A 26,305-nucleotide genomic window follows, 5' to 3' on the forward strand; every position below is an offset into this window, starting at 1 on the left:
TCTTGCATCGAAAAGAGGATTCATGTTTAGATGGAAAAATGAAATTGTGATTGAGGGGAAACTCCAAATTGGCATCAATTTCATTTGGATTTTTGTGCTGGGAGGTGGGTAACTGAGCAGAAGTCACATTCCTCTCGCCTTTTGCTTTCTTATATCCTAGCCATGCAGTTTGAGCCCTGCGTCTGAGGGGATGCTCTGATGTCTTTCTAAGAGTGGTGTGGGGTAGGGCACTGGTCCCTAACAGTGCAGAGAAGTGGATGCTTATCTCGGGGAATCAAGTAGGTGGCAACTGTCCCTGCCATGCACATACCATTGCTGTGCTGGTCTGTTCTCAGCTTGAAGTCCAGCTGGAGCTCAGAGTTATTTTCTTTCATTCCTGCTACATCAGCTAGCCAGGAGACAACGCAGGTAATCCCAACCCTGGGTCCCCAACTGACACCAAAGATCAACAAAAGTTAGAAAGTTATTCTACTTCTGCTCTTGCTGACACTTGCAATACCTTGTTGGGAGGATGACTAGGTGGGTTAGGAACAAATCCACTCAGCCTGCAGGTCCTGAGGTGGCTGTGCACCCTGTCTCTTACTGCCATCACCTAAGGTTGGTGGCCAGAGTTTTAGAAACTGGGGCCAAAACTTGCTGGGATCCAGCAGCCAGGGTGAAGTTTTGTTTCTGTTTTTGCTTTTGGTTTTGGGGGGGGTTATCTTTTTTCCCCTCTTTTTTTTTAAATTCCCCCCCCCCCCCCCCCCCCCTTCTTTTTCCTGTCTTTTTTTTAACCGCAGCAGTGGAGGGCTGCGTGTCACCAACACTGGTGACATCAGTGTCGTATGTCATTAGGGGGATACCCCACTGTGGTACCCAGCCCTGCTGGGGAGGCACAGACTGATTTAACCCCCTGAGCGCCGGGGTGTATCAGCGGCCAGATTTTCCCGAAGAAGGGGGGGATTCCCCACAACATTCTTTCCTTTCTGCTCCCCGCGCAAGCCCTAAAGCCATCAGTAGGGGCAGCTCGGGCAGCGGGAGAAGCAGCAGCTGTATTCGGAGGAGGCAGTGAATTGCACTGCGCATCCTCCCTCCCCACCCCCTACTGCCTCAGGCTTCCTCCCTTCATCCCACTATCCGCCCCCTCCCCCGCATCCCTTCCTCCTGCATCCCTCCCTCCTGCATCCTTCCCTTCTGCATCCCTCCCTCCTTCCTTCCCTCCCTCCGTCTGCCTGCGCAGAGCCGCAGACATGGCGCTCAGCAATTTCCTCTTCGCTCAGTGCATCTGCTACTTTCTGGCCTTCCTCTTCAGTTTCATCGTGGTGGTGCCCCTCTCCGAGAATGGCAACGACTTCCACGGCCGGTGCCTGCTCTTCACCGAGGGCATGTGGCTCAACGCTAACCTGACGGTGGAGAGGCAGCGTTTCACTGTACAAGAGTGGGGGCCTGAGGCTGCCTGCCGCTTCAGCATCTTCACCGGGCTCCTCTCCCTCCTGCTGGCCACAGTGCAGGCCTGGAGGACCCTCTTCTTCCTCTGCAAAGGGCATGAGGAGTAAGTATCCCTGGGGAAGGCAGGGTGTGCCCATTCTTCCTGCAGGCTGGGGCAAGTGGGAGCATCCTGTGTGTGAAGCACTGGGCTTTGCACCATCCAGATCATCCTGCTCCCTAGGTGCTTGGGGTGAGGCAGTGTACTGCCTGTGTCTATTTGCACACACACACCACGTACACCCCCACCTGTGTCCAGGGCCCTCTCTGGACGGTGTTCCTCTACATGGGTTTTGGGTAGGGGGACAGATTCACCGCTCTGCACCCGCTGACCTTTAGCAGTCTGGGGGCAGCATCTGGCCAGCAAAGCTGTGATGGGCATGGAGGGTGTCTTGGGGTGATGCTGGAGGCTGGGGCTAGCAGGTGTCTCCTGACCGTGGTCCCACTACATGTGCCTGTAAAAGGGGGCCTTCCCAAGGTGTGTATCAGGTGTGTAAAAAGCCTTGAGACAGTATGGTTTTACATGGTAGGGGGGTGGGGGGCGGGTGTGTGGGGTGGAGGGCAGAAGGGAGAAGTTGGTGGTTCCCCTCTATTTTTCCTTCTTTTGTGGTGGACATGGCAACTATTGCAGAGAACAACCATTGCTTGGTTACGACACGAGAGCAATGCTGAGCACTCCCTGCAGCAGCCGCAGGGCTGCACTGGCAGCTGGGTACTGTGCTCAGGCAAACCAAGGGGCATCAGATCCCAGCAGGAATAGTGAGAGACTTGGTGGTCCACAGAGCTCCGGAGCTCTGTGCCTGCCTCTCTGGTGGCCTATCCTGCCACCTTGCATAGAGCCCCTGACATAGGTAACCCAGCCTGTGGGTGCTACGGGTCCAGGGCCCTTCAAGCATCCAGCTGCACAAAAAATAGGAAGGCAGGAGTATGCACTGGTGGCTGGCTAGAGTAGGAAAGTTATTTCCCCATGGTTTAAGGAAAATGCCAAAGGCAAATCACTTGCGTCCAGATCTATTTGTCCTCGAGGTTTCCTGCGTCAGTGGCTGTTACTCACATCTGGGCTTGTACAACACCCCGATGCTGGTAATATTGGGAACTGTGTAGCAGTGTTGTCTCTCTGGCTCTTTCTGACCACCCTCAAGCTGCCTAATGACAAAACGTGCTGTAAGTATAGACTAGAAACTTATTTCCATATTAAAAATTACCTTACAAGTTCTAAACATAACCATGTACTTCTTGATACATTCGAATTCAGCTTCCTCAGGTGACGAGATAGTTAGATCCAGATGCTTTTTTTCAGTTTTGTAGCTCAGAACTAGTTCATTTTTGGAAGAAACCAGCAGTAAAAATCTTGTAATAGTGAAAATTGGGCCAGATATTTGGCCTACTTCTAGATGTGGTTATTTATTTCAAAACTGTTCAGAAGGCCCCTGAAAATTGTCCCAGAGACAAAGCAAGTTGGCATGCGATAACCATAGGCATCACAGAATGGTAAAACAAGATGAGAGAGAAGCTGCTTAAAAACAGCATTTTCCTAGTAAGAAAGAAGGTCTGTCTTGTACCAGATCTGCTGCTGTCTGTCAAGCAGGACACACACTGTTCTGATTTTAGACAGCCATTTGTTAATGCTTCAAATGGGCACAAAACCAGGTCTGTTTGGATGTAGAGATAAATGTGAGGTACTCACCACAAATGAAAATTGCCATTTCTGATGAGTTGAGGTAGTTGAGGATGAATCACAATGACATCACTGCTGATCCTATTGAACAGGACCACCTCTGCTGGGCCAGCCCCAGGGTGAGCTGTCCAGAGGCAGGCAGGGTTGGCACCCTATGCATCCTAGCAAGGTGGCCAATCTTCACATGAATGATTGCTGATAAAAATCCTTCTTGAAAAGGTCTCAGCACCCCTTGCCTCCAGGACAGACAGAGCTCAAGTTCCTTGCAGGAGTAGAAAAAGCAAGCACTAGCTGCCAGTCATGCTCTGGGCCTGGGACAATTTAGCTCAGCTGAAAGGTAGAAGTACAACTCAGATACTTCATTACCAGGAATGCAAAGCAACTTCTACTTTGACTCTAAGCATTTATTACTACAGGGCATTCATTCAGTCTGGGATGTGTAGCTTGAAATTCTGATCTAAGAAGAAAAATAGGTGAGGAAGAGAGCCAGTTTAGCACAGTTCTCTACCAGGATGCCCTGGCCTTATGAATCTCCAGCACACAGTGATGTTTACTGATTGCCAAGTACAAATCAAGCCCTGCTTTGGCAGTGGAAGGTCAGATTCTGGACCCTGGCATCTATTCTGCTGCAGAGTAGGAAGCAGAGGAAGAACTAGAGGTCCTGGGCTGGTGATGATCCACTGAATAATCCTAGTAACTGTTCTTTTTCCAGAGCTCTTACTAATTCTGATGTCGGCTCTGTTTTTATTCAGTGGACATCTCAAGTCTTTTCTGACACTCAGGCCAGCATAAAATGCTGAGGTGCACACAGTGGATATGGTCTTAGCAACAGTCAGGATGAAATCCAGGCTAGGCTACCCCTCTAAAGCCATGTCAAACCAGGAACATTACCCTACTGGTAACTGGTTCATTTTAAAGAAATTCTCCTTATATGCCTCACCTGTAGAAATTAGGATTGTCTAGCCCAGAACATTCCTAGGATTCAAACACTGATTCAAAAAGCCTCTCAGCTTTTTGTTTAATGAGTCACCATGGAAAAGAAATTGCTGGTTTTGTTTTGTTTTGGTTTTCTCTGTGGTGAGTAGACTCCTTCTATCCCCAGCATAATGAAAGTGGCACTGGTGGGAAATCATCATATTCATCCTTACCACCTAACCTGGATAGGATGAGCTGCCTCCTGGAGATGCCAGTCTTTCTCCAACCTAGAGTAGACGTCCAGTTTTTAGGTAATGGGACTTTCCAAGTGCCACGTAGGGCAGTTTCAGTTAGAGAAGGGCTTGGTCAGATGGATGAAAAAAAGGATTAGAAAGTTTTCACTAGCTAGAATTAAGTAGGGGGAAGTTAAACAGTGAGGCTGGAATTCCCTGGCCTTATGGGACCACTGTAAGCATCCTACCACATACCACTTCAAACACAGCATTTACGTAGAGTTAGCCCTGGTTGGGCAGATTTAACAAGGCTGAGGTAAACTGATATTCAGCTGCCAGAAATAACACCAAAGCCAGAGAAGTTCCAGGAGAAGCTGGCCTGCTCTGCAAATTGCCCACAAAACTGAGATTGTTCTCGTATGATGACACTACCTTGTGTTATGTTGCTTAAAATGATTATAGCGATCAGTACTGTTTTATTTTTTACTTTTAGTTTCCTTCTCCTAGGCAATTTTTGTTCCAGTTATCATGGGGACATAATTAGTCATGGAATAATTTTAGCTCCACTTACTATATAATTTAAGTTAATGACATTTATTTAAAAAATGGTGATTTTCATCATTACAGCTAACAAAAGCCATGCTGTGTATGAACAATCACCACTTATATATTTAAAGCACCATCCTCTCAAGACAAAAAAAATATCAAAATCAAAAGCACTTATATATAAAGATAATGTGACTCAAAATAATAATCTGTAGTTTCTCAATGTGTTAGGTGTTCTTAATTAAAGCAGATGTGTTTCAAATGGAAACCGATATCTTTGTGCTCAGGGTAGGCTGCTTAGAGAGACTGCTGATGTTGTGTTTCAGCTGTTTATGAGTTACATTTTTCTTCCTTTTTATTGCAGCTCCTTCTTTTATGCCTTCCTGAATCTGCTGATCAGCGCCTTTGTGGTGTTTATCACATTTATTGCTAGCACTATAGTGAGTGTAGGATTTAACATGTGGTGTGATGCAATTACCGAAAAAGGAAGCATGCCAAATAGGTGAGTATTGAAGAATACATTTTCTCCTTTTTCTTTTTTTTTCGTATATGCACAAGTGAACAGTGGTGTTACAAACTGTACTTATTGCATGCAAGGTGAGCAAGGGTGAGAAGGCATCTGTAATGTGCAAATCCAAATTTCGTTCATCTGGAACAACTGCTCCCTGAATATATTTATTTATATACTGCTTTCAGTACCCCACAAAGAAAAGTATGTTTCCATGGAATTTCATGGTCTCTTTTAGATTCATTATTTTATGCAAAAGAAATCCATTAGCTCAAAATGTTTTGTTTCCAAAGGAGAGCTAGATTTGGAAATGCCCTAAGAGTAGGCGGAGTGTGGTCTTGTAAGCAGGGCAGGGGACTTGAAGTCAGGGCTCCTGGCTTGCTGTCCTGGCTCTATCACCGACCCACTGTGTGACAGCAGTCAAGTCACTCATCCTGCTTGTGCCCCAGTGCACTGTCATCCAAAATTTGATGTGAAGATGCTGGCCTCGTAAAGGTGCTGTGAATGTCCTGAGAGCCACAGAATTGAAAGTGCTTTGTAAGTGTCAACAGATCGTTGATACTTACAATGAACAAAATGTGCAGCTCCTAAAATGGTCTGCTGTATCCAATGGTTCTTATGCTCCTTATAGGAAACAAGATAAGTTGAGGTAGCTTTTTTTCCTATTGAACAAATAGCAACGAAGAGAGAGGAAAAAGTGACATTTTATGTCATATGATATTAAATAAACATATTACTTAAAGCATAGATTTATGTTGCGCATTGCCATATGTTGTAAAATGCCATAGTAAATGTTCTGTTTAGGGCTGCAACGATTAATCGAATTATTCGAATATTCGGTTAAAAATTCAATTACAAAAATGTCTAATCGAATATTCGGATAAGAACCCAAGATGGCCGACAGCACTGAAAAGGAGAGAAGAGGCTGCAGAAATCAACCAAGAGCTAGAAAGACAACCTCAAAATCCTGGGAATTTTTTCACACCAGTAAAAGTCCAAGTTACTTGTAAAATCTGTAGGCAGCCTCTATCTTACCATCAGAGTATCGTCTCCTTGCTGGAGCATCTGAAACAAAAACACCCACACAATCGCTTCTTCTGAGGCTTTTCCTGATGAAGTCAAAAGGTAATGGAGGCTCATACGCTCTGTTTCATTGAGGGGTGAAGCAACCAACATGGGGTGATGCCAGATGTGTATATGTGGGAGGCTTGGGGATAGTGGGCGATGAGGTTTTTAGGAGTACTGTCTGCATAATAATTGTTACAATTCCACTTATGGAAAATTGATGTTATCAGTTACATAATTATACATCAGTTTTTTGTAAAGAAAGTAATGACATGCCTCTTTTAGCCTAGCTTTAGAGAAGACTGGCAAGCAAACTGGTTACTGTGATAACTTAAATATCTTTTGATGGACTATTGCTGTTGTGACAGAAACCGATTTAAGATGTTGCTTTCTTTTTGCATTTGGTTTGCCTGTTTGAAATCTCTTAAATAATTTTCTTTTTTTCCCCTCCAAATGCCTTCCTTGGGTAGCTGTGAAGAATTACAGGATATAGATCTTGAACTGAACTTAGAAAACTCTGCTTTCTATGACCAGTTTGCTATTGCACAGGTAGGTCAGATTAGGTCATAGTTCTTTTCCAGTTCATTTGCCACTTTCTCATTGATCTGGGATTGCTGGAGCTGACCTACCATTCCTCTGAAATCAATGAGAATGTTTCCACTGAGTTCAGTAAGTGCTGAATCAGGATGGTAGTGATGGGCACATTTGCATTCTAAATTCAAAATAGATATTTTTGCATGCGGATGTATCAAAACCTGATTCTGCCACTGATCTTGTTACTCATGATGGAAAATTTATTGTTTCTCCAAAGGATGAACTCTGCAAAACTTGCAGCACTGGTGTCCTGGAGCTCTTCACTGCTGTTCAGAATAATGTCTGAGGCTATTAGCTTTGCCTTCCATGAGTTTTTCTGAGATGGTCTGAGCTATATAAATATCAGACCTTTGAAAATAAATATTACTGTCATTTAGATAAGCTGTTTTCCAATGCATCTGTGAGAATTAGACCACTAAGACCTTTCTACTGAATGGGCGAGTTCTAAGTTAACAGTCAAAATCAGTGAATACTGGGACTTGGGCATTTGTGCATGTGAGCACACACTAGATTTGCAAGGAGGATAGGCCCATCCATGTAGGGCTGCACCCATACACATGCTCCTTACGTTGTCGCTCATGGGAAGAAGCATTAGGTTGCCTGGGGCACTCCTCAAAGATAACCATGCCTTTTGGACCCAAGCTAGTTTTGTGTCTTCATTGTCAGCACTGGTATGTGGATATCCAGCTCAGATGTATCTGCATGGACCAAAATATACTGTCAAAGTGACGTCTTTATATGAAGCTAGCCCAAGGCCAAGCTGTATTTTGCAGCAGATTTTGCTATTAGACCCTAATCTACCAGCTAGTGGGAAGGTAGCAGAAGTCAGCCTGTTACGGATCTATAGATCTGAGTTCATGAGAACTAAATGTCTGTGTCCACCTTATGATCTATGGGTGGATGGTTGGTAATCTATATACAAGAAAAGTAATTTCTCTAACAAGAAGCCATGCCTAAAAATTAAAGGTACATGCAGTTGAAGGAGAGTTGGTATACCACAGTGTAGATGGATCAGCCTAAGCCACTGAATGTGGTTCCCTATATCAATCCCCATCCCTCCAAGATGCTGCTGGGTAGTGCAGGCTAGCTCCACCCAGCTGCAGCCACTAAACTCCACAAACAACCAAATGTGAAGAATCTGGAAGCATAACAGCTCCAGAAAAACACCATTTGGCTTTAAAAGCTGAACCTGATAATATCAAAGTAAATCTTGATTGTGACTGAAGAAAGGCCCAAGTCAAATTCTGCATCAGTTTTCTGTTATCTAGGGTATGGTAATCAGAGTTGGATGAAGAGACAAGAATAGGTTTGCTTCTGCAGGATAAATAAGATTATTTGAAACGGTAGAAATAAAAACTCAAGAATAGACTAGACTTACGGGCTAAAGCAAACATTTCCTTATAAGTGCAATAATTTCCTACTGCAGGCTTTACTTAAAAGTAGTGTCTGTCCCTGTATCTGTCATGTTTCCTCTATTTGGATGCTTCTAGCACATCAGAATGGCTCTGGGATTTTTACTGAATTTGGTTAAATCCAAGTAAGTTCTTTCATACCAAACATGCTGAGAAGGCCACAGTAGTAACAGATATCTGAATGTCTATAAGATAATATTTCATGAATGAAGTGGTGCTTAAGATATGAATGTAAAGCTTCCAATTCTCTAGATATAGCCATATAAAGCCAAATTATTATATTCTTATTTCCAGAGTTTGTAGAATAACTTAAAACTATTTTTTACTGGTGAACTGAGATAATTGTAAGTATGGGCAGAAATAAGAGAATTTCCAAAGTGTGTAAGATATATAGGAACATAAACTCCCTTTAAAAAATAGTGTCCCTTGCTTATCTAAATTGAATATTGGAGTACACAGCTATATTACTGTCTGGAAATGTTTAAATATTTGTATTTTTCACTGTAGTGGGTTACTCTTGCTCTCAGAGTTCACAGTGAAACAATTACCCCAAAATGTGAAGGTTTTATTTGTAAAATTTTCTCAACAATAATTTGAATATAAATACCTTAACATTAACACTTCTGCAGGGATAGTGGAAGGCCTGAGGGACTTGGGAAGACAGTTTTAAAAAGTGCCTCAAATCATATTGCAATTCTAAAGTAACAAAAGTGAAATGATCCCAAGAATTTTGTGCTGGCCAGAATGTTGGATATGGGAAGTTCAGAGGATGCACCTCATTTATACGCATTTCTTTTTTTCATTATTGTACTTAGTAGTTTTTTTTTTTTGCTTCGGTTTTTCTAGTACGTAAGAATTTTTTTTCTTTTAAGCTAGGAATAGTTTGTGTGGAGGATCAGCAGGGTCAGGACCTCACTGGGTGTGACTCTATGCAGTTTGGTCCAGCTGAGATTTTGATATTCACCTGTACATTTGACTTTGTTTTTACAACACAGTACTGACCTCTTTGTAATTTCTTTTTTATTCTAGTTTGGTCTCTGGGCTGCCTGGCTGACGTGGCTGGGAATTACCATTCTGGCTTTCCTGAAGGTTTATCACAACTACAGACAGGAAGACCTGCTAGATAGCCTGATTCATGAGAAGGAGCTGTTGCTAGGAAGATCCTCTTCACGATCTTCTTTGCAAGATGAGAAAAGTGGCATGATCTAAAGTGTAAGCAAATTTCCAGGGCAGGATCTAGATTTTAATATTCAGTAGTGTGAGCGGAAGTTGAATCAGGATATTAAGTGTGGGAGAACTTTTCTTTCCTGAAAAGAGATGTACTTGAGAATCACCCACTTCCTCCATGACAAACTGTTTGCAGAAATATTCGTATTATAATACAGATACTGTAACCTGCTCTTGCCAGCATTGCTCCTACTGCCTTTTGGGCTGGGGGCCATTTTTGTGAACTGAGCTGGCAATACCAGGCTACGGAGTCCAGGATAATTCTTCAAGCTATTCTGCAACAACAGTTGTCACTATGCCTGTGTCCAGTCTCTCTTCTCTCCCTCTCCTTCCTTTTGCCAGTAAAGCCACCCCTGTTCTCACTTTATTTTGCATAATTGCAGCTCTGGTCCAGGTACGGGCTCTCACTGTCTCTGCTTTTGCTATATGTATGTATGCAGTGCTGACAAACCTATTGCTCCTGCTCTGATTTTGAGCTCATTCAGAATGTAGAGACCTGTGTTCCAGACTTAATATTTAATATGGGACAATGTTAATGAATTTCATGAAACCACTATCTTATTACAGTATTTGTCAAAAACTGTATTAGTAGGATGGATGGTGGAGAATTTTTGTGGGTTTTTTTTTCTTAAATTTTGGCATGACCAACATTTATTATGACTCCTGAAGTATAATGTAGCTAGCAATTGCTGAAGCTTGCATACTAAGAAATTAGGCTGAACAGGTAGTATTAATGCTTGTGCATTTATAAATGTAACTTGGTCCCTAACATTGTATACTATTCAGTTTTGAATATTAGAATTTGCTTGTGATATTTATTTCATATGGGGTACGCAAAATCAATATAAACATTTGCATTGTAGGTATCTCTATATATCTATAAATATAGCAAGGAGCTTGAACAGCTGACTTATTTTATACATAGTTCAGTGTTGAATGGTTCCATTTTCCCCACTCATGGGCAGGAGTTCCAAGGCTGATGAATTTTGTTGTGAAAAAGAGCCATTACTTATACAAAGCTCACTAATGGCTTTGTTGCTGCTTTCAGTTTTGCTTGGCTAGCGCTTCATCATATAAGGTGGATGGTTCAGATGAGAAGTAGATCTGGTAATTAAAAGTGACTCAGATGAGTGTGGGATTTGCATGGCAGGGAAGTAAAGTTGCACTAGAGCTAGACAGTTATCCCCCAGTATACATCACACTGAAGACCTCGATTCAGCAGTTAAGCTGAAGAAGAATTTTTGGGAGTACACTGATACTGCCTGTGGAAACTGTGTTTGAGTTGAAACTGAATTTATTGCAACACAGGTACAAACCATGCACAACTATATTACCTCTTCAGTACGAAGGAATTAAGTACTGGCTTAAACGTTTCGTTGAAACAGAATTTGAAGTCAGAATTTGAAGTTCCTGAATTAGTAAGCATTTTAGGCCATAAAATCTAACATATTTAACAGCCAAATTTTTCTTACAGATTTAGGGAAAAAAAATCTCCATAGACTCTAAGCAGGAGCCAGCCATGTAAACATCACTTAAAGCCCTAACTCGGCATAGCTATATGTAGAGAAATCTTGTTTTTCAGCATGATTTTTGCCCACATGGGAATGAAATTCCTTTGAAAGCTTTACAGCAGTGGCTTTTGTGTAGTAGGAGGAGTTCCTGAAGAGGGAGTCAGAGATCAAGTTAGTTAACACCAATTTAAAATTCAGAGATCAGGACTGCTGTAGTGCCTTTATTTATTCATTTGGTCAAATAAGTGATAGACTCCTTCGGGTACTTAAGCCCTTTGATAAGGCATGACCTTCCCCTTCATACCCTTGAGCTTGGGTCCTGAAAGTCAGCCTGTTTTCTGTGTTTCATCAAACATAACTCAAAACATTTGCGTAGCTCAGAAGTTGTTTCTCCAGCTGTAAAAAACACTACTTCTCCTTCCAGTCTTACTTTGAATTTAAGATTAACCAGTGATGTTTCTTCCCACAAATTACTTCAGCACATACCTTGCTCCTCACATGGAGCCATGCTGCTGCTTTGTGTAATATATTTTATGGATGTGTCAAGTCAGGCTTAGGCTGAAGTAACGTGGGTTGGGGGCACCATTCCTGGTCTTGCCTGGAGGTTTGAAGAACCAAGAGGCAGAAGATAACAAGTGTCTCTTCCTTACCCTTGCTCTGAGATACCCAGGGCTCAAGCCTTGTCTCTGGTTCTGTGGGGGAAGATGCTGCTGCTCCTTAATGAGGTTGTCTAAAGCTCATGGTTTCTTCTACCTCTCTTTTCTCCTGTCTCAGGTTCTTTTCCTCTTTTCCACTTCCATGAGAAGCAGCAAACATTGATTTGGGGGTTTCTATCTTGCTGACTTTTGTGGTTATCATTTTCACTAATGTTTGTCACCATGACTCTTATCTCACTGACACTGTCGTCATTGTAATGCAGCTCAAAAGACAAAAGTGGGATCTTCAAAGCACCTGGGGCAGCCAGAATCCCACCTTGAAGTAAAGGTCAATACAAATGAAATACTTCAGCCTTTGGAAAATCCAGTCAAACACAAGCATGTGTACAGACTCACTTGTTAACTTTGGCATTGAAGCTTAGCCTAATTCATTTACATGGGTGAATTCTTCTAACCCCAATTGCATTACAGTGACCATGAATGCAATAATCTTGGCAGTTGAAGTTGGCATGTAAACTGAAAAGAGGCTGAAGATCTTTGAATCCCATGTGCAGCTTGATTACTTTTTCGCAGCTTCTTTCACTTGACAAGGTGGGGTGAGGCTAGCACCCAGCTTGCAAGGATGCATGGTGCTTAAACGTAAGGCTGTTTTGGAGGGAAGACCCTGTGCAGGTGAGAAGGCAAAGGGCGTATTGAGAAGCTCTCTGGCTAACTCAAAGGGATGAAGGGTATTGTGCAGTGTCCAGTTATTGGATCCACTTGGGCTTTTTTGTTTGTGTTTAGCTTTCTGCAGCCTCTTCTCCTAAAGCTTGGACACTCGGACCAACATGGTGATACCAGGCTGAAAATGTGTTTCAATAGCAGTATTATTTATAAACACATGCATACACAGTAACCTATGATCGTTGCTGTTAGTCATCCATTGCCAACCAGCACAGTGTGTGGCTGTAGTAGGAGTTTCTCTGAGTCAAACGCTGCATTTCTGTGATATTTCAGGGTTGTTTTTAATTTTCCATCTCCCAAAGCAGACCTCTGGGAACACTCTAGCCAAGAGGTGTATTTAAAGAACTAGAACCCTGTGTAGTATTTATACTTGTGTTTGTTTATTGTTACATGATAGAAGGGGAAAAAACATTGGGTTTGAACATCTTTGGGCTAACGGGAATCCTGTCTGTATCGAGATCCTAAATTTGTGCCTCAGACAACTTCCTTTGCTGATGGAAATAGCCCATTTTTATCTCATTGGAATGTTTGCTGTGGAGACCACAAATGTTCTTTTTTTATGCTTAAGCAATCTGAGAAGAGAGGCAGGTTTTGCCTGGCTAGTTTCCACACCTGTAAAACACGGTGAGAAAATGCTCATATAGTTTCATGAGCACTGAAATGGCTTTAGAAATATTTCTGTTTATGGTCCTAATGCCTTAAATTGCATGTTTCTATTTTTGTCCTCTGTGAGAATGAGGAAAACTAACCTGAGGTGTACTTTAGTATACATAGACATGTATCTAAAAGTTTTTAAAGTTTTTTTTGAAATGTCAAAATAAGAATAATTTATGAAACTAACAGCTACATGGAAAACAGCACTTTGACGTACTCCTGACATAGAAGGGAAAAACACAACTGCACTCTCTCTCAGAGCACTTAACATTTGTTTCTAGAACTTAGAAAGCAATTTACTTCATATATAGCGAGTGTTGCTTATTTCAGGGCAGGCATGTTATTGATAGTCTCTTTCCATTCTGCTGTTGGGAAGAGTATATTTACATAGCAATGCTTTCTCTTCACTTTCTTTTTTCCATGCCAAAGAGTACAATTGAACTGCTATTGCAAACACAGATTAACGTGAATGTATTCACCTGAGTGCTTCAACTTTTCTACCTCTCGTTGCTACTCTTAACTTCTTGAACTGTCAATATTGTCAAAACTGACCACAGCCAAAAGAACTGAATCCCTATGAGAGTTTAAATCCTATTTTCTTAGATAGGTAAAGGAATTAGGATTAAACACTTATTAGTTTCCTGTCAGATCCTTGTCCCTAAAAAATGGGCATATGCACCCAAGAAGGGTGAATAGCACTTGGATGTGTCATAGAATGATTCTTTTTAAATTCTTTTTTCTCACCAAAACAAAAAGCCAGCAACTGTGATTTGTTAGATGTGGAAGGTTGTATGTTACTTGAAATGTTGTGTTTCATAGGGGTGAGAGAAAGTGATGAGCTACTTATTAAAATGCCTGTAACTGTCCATCTCCACCCCCTGCCACTGCAATAACTCTGAGGCACAGATTTAATCTCCTCCTCTGCCTTGGGAGACACAGGCCTCTGTCCACATGGCAAATGCTGCTACCATGTTGTTATCCTGGATCCCCCTCAACTCCTCCTATTAATGCTATTCTACTTGGCTTGAAATTCCTGAATAGCAGTGTTTTACCCTGGTGCAGCTGCTGTTTATCAAGGAGGTAAAAGCACTTGGCAGTAAGAGCTGCACACTGAAATAGTTTGAATTACTTGTATATGGTGAAACCCCAATTTGAGAAGTTTTATTCCCCCTTTCCTTTTGATGGTGTTGTAAAGTGAGTGTTGAGAGAATCTATCAGGAGGTGGGACTGAAGATTCTTTGTTACTGAAGATTCTTTGCTACAGTCTCAGGTGATTTCTCACACAGGTGGGTAAGCAGTCCTGTGACAAAATTACTCTCTATTTACTTCTTGTTTTCCCCTTGTTTCCACCAAGATTTGGACAATATGACCCCAGTTTGTATGCAGGTTCTGAAAAGTATTTATGAATGTAAGAAAAATTGCAGCTCCTACCTAAAAAAAATAAGAACAAGTGGTGCAATTTTTCCCTGTTCTCAGTTGGGCTCTCTGGAGTATGACGTTAAGCCCTTCCCCTTACATAAGCCAGGCCTGATTCGGATGACATGTTGCCCTAGGAGGCTCCCAAGGCTGTTGCCAGCAGACCTCAAGGAACATGTTAGAGTTAGATGAGCGCTATGTTAAGGCACGGAAATATTTGATAATAATCTTTCATGATATCCCACATAATACATTCCAGAGTTCTTCACGCTCTCACTCCTGCAGCAGAGGGAATTATTATTTTTCCTATTAACACTGTGAAGTCCAATAGCTTGTCTCTGAGATACAGCATATCTTACTGTAACACAGAGGATCCTGATAGTACCAATTAACCAGTTCCACTTTCTAGGCTACTGCAACAGCTTTAACCATCATTGTTAAAAGAGTGTTCTACACTTGACTTTAAAAGCTGCTAGCTATCTCCTTATTAAAACACAGTTTGTTGGATTTGAAAGCAGTCCTTTTGCTAAATGACACCTCTGTGCTGAACAGCATCCTTCCAGGGGAAGGACTATAACATTGGTGTCTACAGCCAGTGCAGACTGATGGTATCAAAGCAATTCCGGTCAAATACCCTCTGAATAAAACTATTGCTGTTTTTCAGCCCGAGTTACACAATTGTGCTCTGAAGTACAGCCCTAGGAGGTTTTTTTAAGGTTTATAAACAAAGCAAAGCAACAACAATAAACTCCAGCAGTTCCACTGACACCTCTTTCCCCTGGTTCCTTCAATTGCCAAAACCATTCCTGCAGCCTTCAGAGAGGATTTTATCACCATCAAGCTGATCAAGCCTTATTTCTCCCATCTCTTTCTTCTGAGGACAAGGATTGCTGAGGGGACTGGAAAGTGCCATAAATCAGAACAGAAATAGGTAGTGAGGAGAACTATCAGCACATTTCCTATGAGGGATTTTGGCTTTCAGGCTGTGATATGAGGGACCCAGCATGGCACTGCCTATTGCTTGCTACCTGCTCATATGGCTTCACAAACTGCAGAGCACCTCCTTGAAGCATGTGTTGGCCTAAACTCTGCTTCCGGAGAGAGCTACCTGTGTCAGCTGTGCATATACCTATTGCAAAGGTGCTGGCATTGCCACCAGGTTTGGAGGGACTGCTTTTTAAACCTCTTCTTTCCATGTTGAGAGATCCATATACCCTAAGGCTGGCTATTTGCCCTGTGTAGCTAGTGGCTTGTGTGGGGAAGGAAAGGCTGTTCCCAAATCCCCTAGACTTGCTGCTTTTGAAAGTAGCTCATTGAAATCCATTGTTTTAAAAGGTTTGGGAGTTTTGTGTGATACCACCTGCAAAGATCTGAACCCAATCTTTTTTGCTTATGTCAGTGCAGCCTCTCTGAAATGTATGTCCTGTGATTTATGTATTCATGAGCTACTTTCTCTTCTTATATCCATGTGGGAAAAGCTTTATATAAAGAGGTCCTTGTGTAATGGGTATTTGGGGACAAAACTAATGACTTTGACTTTTTTTAACTGTTGAAAGCAGTAGAAGGGCAGATCCTCTGCTGATTTACATAGCTTAGCTTCGTGAGCCATGCTGAAGCCACACCAGTCCACACAAGTTGAGGGTATAGCCTCGTCTGTTTTGAATATTATCTCTGTTGATTTGTATGGTCTTTTGCAGTGTAATGACTGCCGATTTGGAGCTTTAATTGCATGTATTTGACAAAATCAGAACTGGAGTGAGGTTTACTGTTGTTTTGATATAGTCTCAAAAGGGAAGCTTTTTACTAGCATTTTAATACAACCCTTTGTAAAGGCTTGGCAAATAAAAATTCTGAGTCCAATCCTTCTGCTAATGGAGTCGCTGAAAAAGTTTTCTTTGGCTTTACTAGGAGCTGGAGTGGGTTCAATATAAGTGATACACTCTTGTGTTACTGAGTCAACGTGTTTTATATATGGATGCTTTTTGCTGGGCAGTACATTGGCTTTTTATGATTTGGTGATACACAAATAAATTATTTGAAAAGTCAATATTTCTGTGCCTTTTTTTGAAGGTGAATTTAAATTATTACAATGTGAGATAAAAAAATTGTTCTCAAAGTCAGAGGTAGTGTCTTAGTTCGCGTATTCATTCCCCAACATCTCTATGCTACAGCTTGTATGGTCAAGGATATGGCCAATCATCCTAAGCTGCCTGAGCCCTTTTAGTACCATCTTCCAGCAGTGAGCCATAATTCCATAGGAGGCAGGGAGAAGATGCTCCCATATCAACATACAGCTGGAAAGCAGCTTGTTATCAAATATAAAGAGGGACCAGAGGCTTCATGGACAGGCTCATATTCTAAATGACAACAGATTAATTTTCTTCATGTAGCATCAGCCTTTCTCTTCAGAAGTGGGCCTAAAGGTTCCCAATAGCTATCATGGAGCAAAACATTAGTAAGAACCGAGTTCACACTATTATATTAGTTTCCTGAGTTATCCCTTGAGGGCACCTGGTAATACCCTTTTTCTAGTCACATGCTCCCAGCCCTTCTGCTTGATTCGAAGTGGCAAAAAGCAGAAATTACAATTAAAATTGCTGCTATGGGATTCTTCTGCTTCATTAACTTGTTTCCAGACTAGCAGCATTGGAGAGATGAAGGGAGGGAGTGGGAGTAGAAGCAGTCTTTGGGGCTGTCTTTTAACAGTGCTGATGTTGAGTGCTTTGAAAGGTTAACGTAAAAAAATCTACTGTCATCTCACTGTGTCCTTTTCTATCTCCTCTAATCATACGGGTATGGATACGCCTGCTAGTGCAATCAGGTGCTGTTGATGTGGTGAGCCTGCCTAAAGAGGGTGTTGGCAGCTGCCCTCCATTTGTGCTGCAGGAATGTACTGAACACTGTGAAAACAGCACTTCGCCTGTACTATTGTGGTCTGCTGATTTCTGTTGTGCATTAATTTCATATTCATTGTGTAAGAGATATTAGGCAGCACTCTACCCTTAGGCCCTGCCATTAGCTGATTTTCATGAACAGACTTCCATCTATTCTCTTCTGGCCCTGTGACTCCTGCCACCCTAAACACTGCTCCTGGAAAGTCCACCTACTTGTTTTCTGCTTCAAAAATTGCTGCCCTCCACCACTCCCTCTTTCATACCTTTAAAGCTAACACATGACCATTTCCAAGCTGGATTAAAGAACTGCACAGAGCTGGTTGGCTGCAGGATCCTTGACCTCCAAGCAATTCACCAGGATGGCACCAGAGTGAATTCAGGCTGACCATGTGTAATAACTTATGTACTCCCTCTCCTTTTTTACCTTTTTATGGGCAAGTCTCAGGAGTTTTACTAGAAGGAAATACTACTCAGCATGGCTGGCAATGTGCAGTTCTGGTGTCCTCAACATAAAAAGGACATGGAACTGCTGAAACAAGTCCAGAGGAGGGCCACGAGGATGATCAGGGGACTGGAGCACCTCCCGTATGAAGACAGGCTGAGGAAGTTGGGTCTGTTCAGCCTGGAGAAGAGAAGGCTGCATGGGGACCTAATAGCAGCCTTCCAGTATCTGAAGGGGGCCTATAGGGATGCTGGGGAGGGACTCTTCATCAGGGACTGTAGTGACAGGACAAGTGGTAACAGGTTAAAACTTAAACAGGGGAAGTTTAAACTGGATATAAGGAGGAAATTCTTTCCTGTTAGGGTGGTGAGACACTGGAATCGGTTGCTCAGGGAGGTTGTGAGTGCTCCATCCCTGGCGGTGTTTAAGGCCAGGTTGGATGAAGCCTTGTGTGGGGATGGTTTAGTGTGAGGTGTCCCTGTCCATGGCAGGAGGGTTGGAACTAGATGATCTTGAGGTCCTTTCCAACCCTAACTATTCTATGATTCTATGGCTGATTTTGTGTCATTTCAGAGCTCCTATTAGCTCTTTCAAACTCACAAAGGTGTCATACCTGGAAAAACATTGAACAAGAATAAGGAGCAATCCCATCTGGCTCACAGCAGTGAGGATAGATCTGGGATGGATAAAGAACAGAAAGAAGCGGCAAAGTGTGAAAAGGGTGTGTTTGTGTGTGTGAGTGTGTAAGTAGGATGAATTAATGGGGAAAGAGCTTCAGTGTCAGAAGGAAATAAAACAGGTAAGTCCACAGTGAAGCCATGTAGAAATAAATAAATGCTGATGCAGGCATTGGGATTTTTACTTCTCTTTCCAGCTTTGATATTGACCTGCTTCATGCACTTACACAAATACAGTGGCTTTCTCAGCTTCAGTTTATTCACCTGCAAAATGCCACAATTCTCCTAGGAATTGGGTTTCTCTTTTATTTATTTCAAACATTCTGGCTTTGTAGTGAATTTAGTTTGGCTTTCTGCAGCCAAATATATCTGATTGATTGATCAGACTAAACAATCCTGACCCAGGAGACCTTGCAAGGCCATGGTGAGACCTCGGCAGACAACTTAAGTGTTGCCTTTACTCATGTTCAAAACTGTTCCAACCAGAGCCTAAGCAGAAGCCAAGAATAGCCATTCATCTGCTTAATTTCCTTGACAGCCCAGATGCGATAGCCATTCTCACTCTCCCTGATAAAGTTGGGCCCCAGGAAGGAGAACATGGTCATTTTCCATTTAAAGCAGACCTGGTGGAAAGTGGTCCCATACCCATCTCCTGAGGACCTGTGCAGGGAGGTGAGCACACATAGGACTTCACACTGCTTCTGCATTTTCCCTTACAGTCTTAACAGCAGTTCCCTTTTTATGTTATCTCTTTGGCTTGTTTTAATGTTGCTGAAACCAGGTTCCTAACATACTGGAAGGGTTCACTCTCCTGCTCTTGCTCTTGAGCTTGCTTGATCCTTGTCAGTTCAAGCTTTGCTTTCTTGTTGCATTATGCCATGACTTGCAGCGAGGGAATCGTCCCTTCAAAAAAGGCACCTCTTTTGAAGGGGTTAATTGCTATGTGTACTGGGAGGACATGTCAGTCTAGAGCCAAAAAAAGGAACATCACTGATTTGCCAGAAAGTTTCATCATGAACATTAAAAAGATCATAATGAAAAAATGTGAAAATGAAGTTGCACTGACCCCTTTGCCTCATGAAGGTACAGATCCAAACCTTTCCATCAGAGATTCATCAGCGCACAAGTTTAAAACCTTTGTTCTTTATTACCTAAATAGCAGGGCTGAGATGGGAGAGAGGGAAGGGAAGCCGCGATGAAACTTACCCTCTGTGCTGGGGTACCTGAGTGATTTGCATAAAGAACCTCTTACTAAACATTCCTCCTGCAGCAAACTCTGCTTCCCAGACTGGCATTGTGTAGAATGCAATTGCTGTGGCCTTTGACATCTTAGCAGGAGCATAAAAATAGCCAATGAAGTCACTTTTTTCTTTCTCAGACTACAAGTTTTTGACTCATTCTCAAATTGCTGCTCACTCTTCTCTTGAGAGAAGGCCGCATATTGCACTTCTGTTTATCCTCTGGCTGGTTAAAGTCCTTGGGCTGCTTGGAAGAAAGTTCTTGGGGCAGAGTGGTATGGCCCTCTTAAAAAAATCAATTAAAAATAAAGCAACTTTTTTCATTTTTGTGGGTTGCAAGAGCAGAATTCTAGGCAAGGTACTGCAGGCATCTCTTCCTTCTTATCTGAAGTGTTTTCTTTCTCTATTTTTTCTTTTTCCTTTCCCTCACTTCACACAGGTTCTGATGTCAAACTTATCATGCCAAATAAACTGAAGAATACATTAGGGTTTACTTGACAAAAATCTAAGGCCTAAAAATCTGGTTGTGCTTGTTTTGTCTAGGAAGAAAGCATAGCTGAAGCTCAAAAGCTTGCACTCACTTGTTCTCCTCAGACATTCAAAGCATCATTCTAAATTTATTGCATAAGCTCCATTAAAAGGATTCCCTTCAGAGAAGTGCATACTATGGTAGGACAATAGAGAGATAAAGCGGTTTTGCCTCCCATGCCTTCATAAATGGTCCATATCACCATTATATAAGGCCTTGCACACCCAAACGTAAAAGCATAGCCTCTGACTAAATAGAAACACTATCATAAATCTTGTATGCTCCTGGGGTTTTATGGACTGAATCGAACTCAGAGGATTAAACTACTGATACGATAATTAGCCTGGCATTCAATGCTGCTATTTATTATGTTAGGCAAATAAACTGTTTACTGCGTAACGAGCTTTAATGTTCTTTTTCACACCTGGAGTCAAGTGAAATATTAGGAAACAGCTTCAACCCATGGAGGAAAAAAATACGAGAAGGGAAACAAGGAAGCCATTTGCCACAATTTTGTTAATAATCATTTCAGGTGTATAAATACAGCAGCTTGCCAAGCCTTTGGCCATCAGAGCAGCGTTTGTGCAATAGCCCAGCTTTATCCTAATTTTTGCAGAACAGCTCTTAGGAGACCTGAGGAGAAAGGTGGCTTGATGTTTAAAGCCTTGACCTGAGACTCAGGAGACTTTTATTCAGAGCTTTCTGCTGCCTGCACAGATCAGTATAGTTCTCTCTCTACTTCTGCTCCTCATATCAGCAGTTATAAGGTCTTTAGGACATAGAAATTCAGATGCTTGTTTGCTGTTTGGGATGACGAAGCACGATTCTGGTGGAACCTCAGGGCTCTAGTATGACCACCCACTAATTTAAAAAAAAAACCAAAAAAGAACAAGTGGCTGCTGGACAGGGTACAACAGAGGTGGCTGTCTTGCTCTTCAAGGTGGATGCTCAGGTGTTCCGTGAATGTGGCTGGAGTACACTGGGAGCTTTGCATAGGTGAATCCTGGTTAGTAGTGCTCTGAAATGTCTGTCAGGCTGGATGACATTGCTACTGCCTCATAAACCAAGTACAGCATTTCTGAACAGCATGTCTTATCTGAAGAAAGAAGATAACAAGTCGGGATTGAAATTCTTCGAGGACTTTGACATCTTGCTTCATGCTGGTGTAGTAGAGACTCACAGCAAGGATCAACACTGCACAAAATGAGAGCCACAGGAGCACAGGCAATCCAGATGATGACCTGTCATCTACTGAATCGTGATGAAGAGAAAAAAGAAAGCAGCATTATTTTAGTGTCATCTTAAACACTTCCCAAATTTGACCCCCTGCTGATGCTTTTGTCCCACTTCTCTGGGAACAGCAGGGTACACAAGGCTCTAGTTGATGCCTAATTCAACAGGCATCAGTTAAGTGACAGTGAGTCACACCTCCTGATAAAGGGTGATGAGTATAAGAGATCTCATCTAATGGAGCATTTAAAGAGTTTAATTATATACAATAAGAATAGGATTACCATAGCTAATGTGTGATCTCAAGTTTCCCTCCAGCCAGCATTTTTTTTATCTTTATACTGTTAAGTTAAATACTAGGAGAATATTAAACTACCTCGTCGAATTATTTAATGCTTGTTCCATAAGAGAGAAGATCTAGATTTCTGTCTTTTTCACTCAGCTTGTTTGGGGCTCCTACTAACTACAGTAAGAACCGAAATGTGGCTCCATTAACTTAGAGGCATATTTAGAACACTCTGGCAGGTTTAACCTCTCTTTAAGTGCTAGGCGTGTTAATTACACTGACACATCCTCTGCACTTGCTCTTAAGCAGGAGGACACTGTAAACATTTTTCTTTCTTACATTTAAAATGTAGTTCAAGTATGTTTAAAGTGCCATAGGTCAGGCACAGTACATGTGTAGAAATCAACATTTAGCTCACCAGCACCCATGCCCCAGCCCTTGCACACGTGTGTCCATCCATGGGCCTTGTTTGATTTCGATCTGGATGCTGTATTTGACTGCATGGCCACTGCACAATCAGTATTATTTTATAAAGCACTTTGAGTATTAAACATGCAGTATAAGGCCAAATTCACGCCTGAATAAAGACTTGTAGTGTGCAGCTATTTTCCTGCCATATGCACATAATCAATAAGGAGATAAAAATGTGGTGTGCATTATTATGGGTAAAGGGCCAACATTAGTTGTAACATATTTAAATTAGCTGCTACCACGAGCCCTGGAATACATACCAGTCAATTAAACTGTCATACAGATGTACAGAGAGGAAGGTGAAAGTCATAAAACCAAGCAAGTAACATATAATAATGTATCAAAAAGTGTATGGGGAAAATGTAAAATGTTAATAGGCAGTCATTTTATAGCTAACCAGAAACCAAATCAATGTCCCATAATAGATCTGAGTGAATTATTTGCAGCAAATAATTTATTCAATTTAATTTAGGGCTTCTTTATGTTTGAAATTATCCATGAGCAGACTTCAATTTTTATAAATTTGTTTATTTGGCATTATTTTGTGAACAGTTTATATGAAGGTATTTTGCCAGTGAATTATTCACCACTTTCTGCTTTTGCAGAGATTTGGGATTTGGAAGTCGGCATTTCCTTTGTGTGATCTCCCACACCACATAATACAGTTCTGAACTGGGTGGCCACTTGCCTTTTAAAGCATGGTAATGCAGAGGAATAATCCCACCCACAAAACAGTGATGAGCTATGCTCACAACTGCTTCAGCACATCACTATAATTATGTGCTTAAATGCAAGTTTGCTCTTTTCTATATTACAAATATAAAATTAATGCTTAAGTTTGTTAGTTAAATTGCTTGTTGGAACACCACACTCAGCAATAGCCACGTGCCCAGCTTAAGAAAAAGGCAAGTCATCTGCACTGTATACAGCAGGTGTTAGACTTTGGCCAGGGCCCCTAGAATGGTCACCAGCATAAGAACATCCAGATACACACATTTGCTTGAGGGTCTGTGAGGCTGGCTGGCCTCAAACACCCTCACAAACAAAAAGAAAAAAAGATTGTTTTTATTATTTCTACCCTGCTGCCAGCATATAAATGAATTGTCTCTTTCCCACATATGAAAGTCAGCAGGGAGAACTATTGTTTCGCTTGGGGTGCTTTCTCTGCATATCTTAGTGAAAAACCTGTACCTATTCTATTGCCATAAAATATATTAATTATATTTAAATTAAAAATAGCTTCAGGGATTTAATTTTCATTTCCACTATTTGTGATATTAGATGTCTTGTTTAAAATACTGCACCTGACCTCATCAACACCTTGTGCTTCATATGCTGAGAAGAAAAAGCAACAACCACAGGCAGTATGAAAGGCTTTGTATACAGAGGATATATTTGCACAGTGCATCACAGCAGCCACAAAGCAAACTCAGGTTAGTGCCATGGATGGCTCACAGTCATAATGTGGAACTTCAACTTACCCACTATGTAGTCACAGCAGGAAATAGCTAGAAAACAGAATGAAAATATTCTTACATGCTTATAGATGCTGGGCTGAATCTTACACCACTTTTGACTCTACAGATTTATGTCAGATGAGGATCTACCCACTCTATGCAAACATGCAGATGTAGGTGCACTTCAGGAAAGTGAAAAGAATTATTGTATGGGGGGTTCAGAAACAATTCGCTGCTATTTCGGGGAGGTCAGGAAGAAGACCTCCCATTTTACATCATTTCTAGAAAGGAAAGGAGGTAGACCAGCAGGCTGGGAAAAGAATGAAAGCTAAGAAAGCAAATTCCACTGTCAGGTACAGCTTTCATCTGACAGTATCCTGGAACCGCTTCTGCTTGGCAGCCGGGGCCCAGACACAATCCAGGATGAAAAGTCCAGAGAATGGAAAAATTTCAGTCATGCCAGCAACCTTCATCTTACTGGCCTGTATGTTAATAATGTTGTGTGGACAATCAGCAAATCATCTAAATCACAGGCTGTTTGCAACACAGAATACTGATTATGGACTAGGACATTTCTAATGTCTTCATCGAAAAGAGTCTGCGCCTTTGTCCTTGCAGTTCCCTGGGCATGATGCATGGCTGTGCTGAAGTCAGAGCCAGTGGGAGATGTACCTGGTCCCCCCTGGTTGGACTGGCTTCAGCAGTGCTTAAGGGGGGGCATAGGCTCTGTCAGGGAGCTGAAGGACGTACTAACACTCATAAAAATCCTGCTCTAGAGCAGTCAGATGAGCTTTGAAGTATTTATAGCTGACTCGCTGAGTTCAGAACTGGAGTTCAGTTTTGATGGGAAAGCCCAGGTCATGTCAACAACCTTGTCAAGAAACAGCTTTTCCCTCTGGCATTAGGAGGCACCACAAACACATTGCAAAACCAGTGAGAGGTTTGTTTACAAACACATCAGCAGATGCAAAGCCTTGTTTTCTCAAAAGCAGAGCAGCAGTCCAAATAGGGGGCTGACACAGAAATTTTACCATTCTCTCACCTGTGTATTTCTTGACCAGTGTACCAAAACTACATAATTTTAGCCCCCTAACAATACATACTGTTTTTCTTAGCTGGGTCAGCTTGTGAAAGTCAGAATGAAACAACAGTTCTTATTTGGTTATGGATTGTATCACTTGCAGAAGTATAAACTGGATCCTTGTGCTAGACCTCTGCCTGAAGTCACCCCCAGCTGACCTACCTGCAGACTGTTATTTTGGCTCATGAATGAAAGACCAGAGATTATATTAGCTATATCATTTGTTGAGTGCTCTCATTGGCAGAAACTGTTATATCTTGGCTGCTTTTAACCCTAGTGGGCTAGCTAGGCTCAAATCTTTACTATTGCATCCCATGGCATGCATGCTGCTCAGAAACATGAACGGGCTGGTTCCCTCCCCACCATTACATCTTAGTCACCCAGAATGACATTAGTGTATTCACATTTGGTCTGAGATCCTTTTGTATGAGTGGAAGCATCATTCTGGGGTAGACCTGAGGCTCAGCCAAACCCATGGTCTACAAAGATCCCTGGAGTGGATGACTCATGAGTTCACCCAGAGAACAGCCCTGAGGCTTCTCTAATGTGTTGCAGGATCCTGTATGTTCCCAGAAGAGGCAAGTAAATGGACCAAATACAATTCTGCCTGTCCTCTGCTCTGAGCTGAGCTCAAAATCACAAATAACTGTTATCAGAAGGGGAAGCTCATGTGGACAGACATGTTCTAAGCTAGAAAGTTCATGCCAAAAGGCGAAAAGGCGTAATAGCATGAGCGTACCATATTCAGTGACTTCTTCTGGCTCACGAAATCGAACTCTTCTCTCTGGTTTCCGCTTTCCCCCCCCAGCTTGATCCACAGGTGGCCTTTTCCTCAGTATAGAAGGAGGATAGCTACTGTCATCTGTCTAAAGAGTTGATCAAAACACAAAGAACATGGACATTTAAAATTGAATAATGAATCTGTGTGAAGCTTTGAGTTTTTGTTGCTATTACCATGTCCCTCAAAGGACATGATATTAAACACATCTGTTTGGACATTTATAGTCAGATGATTGCAATATTTAAAGCAAGATAATATGGATATTCTTTCATTATCATTGATCTTCAGTACTCTATTCTAAAGCTCTCTTTTAAGGTTGGTTAAAGTAACAGCAGAGTGTTCAGAAAGGATTTCTCTGATTTGGAGTGAACAGTTACTGAAGGTGGCTGCTCAACAGCCCTGAGGTAGAGGGACATAAATGTGATACAAAAAATATGAGCCATAATATTGGTAGCACCTTTGAAATGTTCTTCTGAGCTAAGCATCTTGGTCCTCAGTGCAGTGTTGCCATTTCAACAACTGAGATAATGCAGCAGTCTTGGGTTTGGACACTACCCTGGTGGGTATGAGAACGTAATATGTTTGCATTTCGATATCACAATTCTGTTGTTGTTCTG

General features: G+C 41.9%; 1 protein-coding gene across 1 annotated transcript; it reads left to right on the forward strand.

Moving 5' to 3' along the window:
* The first annotated feature begins 1,229 nt into the window (after window positions 1-1,229).
* Window positions 1,230-10,027, forward strand: TMEM179 (transmembrane protein 179). Its single transcript, XM_065685535.1, has 4 exons — window positions 1,230-1,531; window positions 5,201-5,338; window positions 6,880-6,958; window positions 9,445-10,027. The coding sequence occupies exons 1-4, from the start codon at window positions 1,230-1,232 to the stop codon at window positions 9,622-9,624; spliced, it is 699 nt and encodes a 232-aa protein (XP_065541607.1). The 3' UTR covers window positions 9,625-10,027.
* The last annotated feature ends 16,278 nt before the right edge of the window (window positions 10,028-26,305 follow it).

Source organism: Lathamus discolor, chromosome 6 (assembly GCF_037157495.1).
Source record: "Lathamus discolor isolate bLatDis1 chromosome 6, bLatDis1.hap1, whole genome shotgun sequence".
Taxonomy (NCBI): domain Eukaryota; kingdom Metazoa; phylum Chordata; class Aves; order Psittaciformes; family Psittacidae; genus Lathamus; species Lathamus discolor.

Coding starts and splice junctions, on each gene's coding strand:
- TMEM179 (XM_065685535.1), top strand. CDS start 1,230: ATGGCGCTCAGCAATTTCCTCTTCGCTCAGTGCATCTGCTACTTTCTG. Junction 1,532..5,200: donor CTCTGCAAAGGGCATGAGGA/GTAAGTATCCCT, acceptor TTTTTATTGCAG/CTCCTTCTTTTATGCCTTCC. Junction 6,959..9,444: donor ACCAGTTTGCTATTGCACAG/GTAGGTCAGATT, acceptor TTTTTATTCTAG/TTTGGTCTCTGGGCTGCCTG.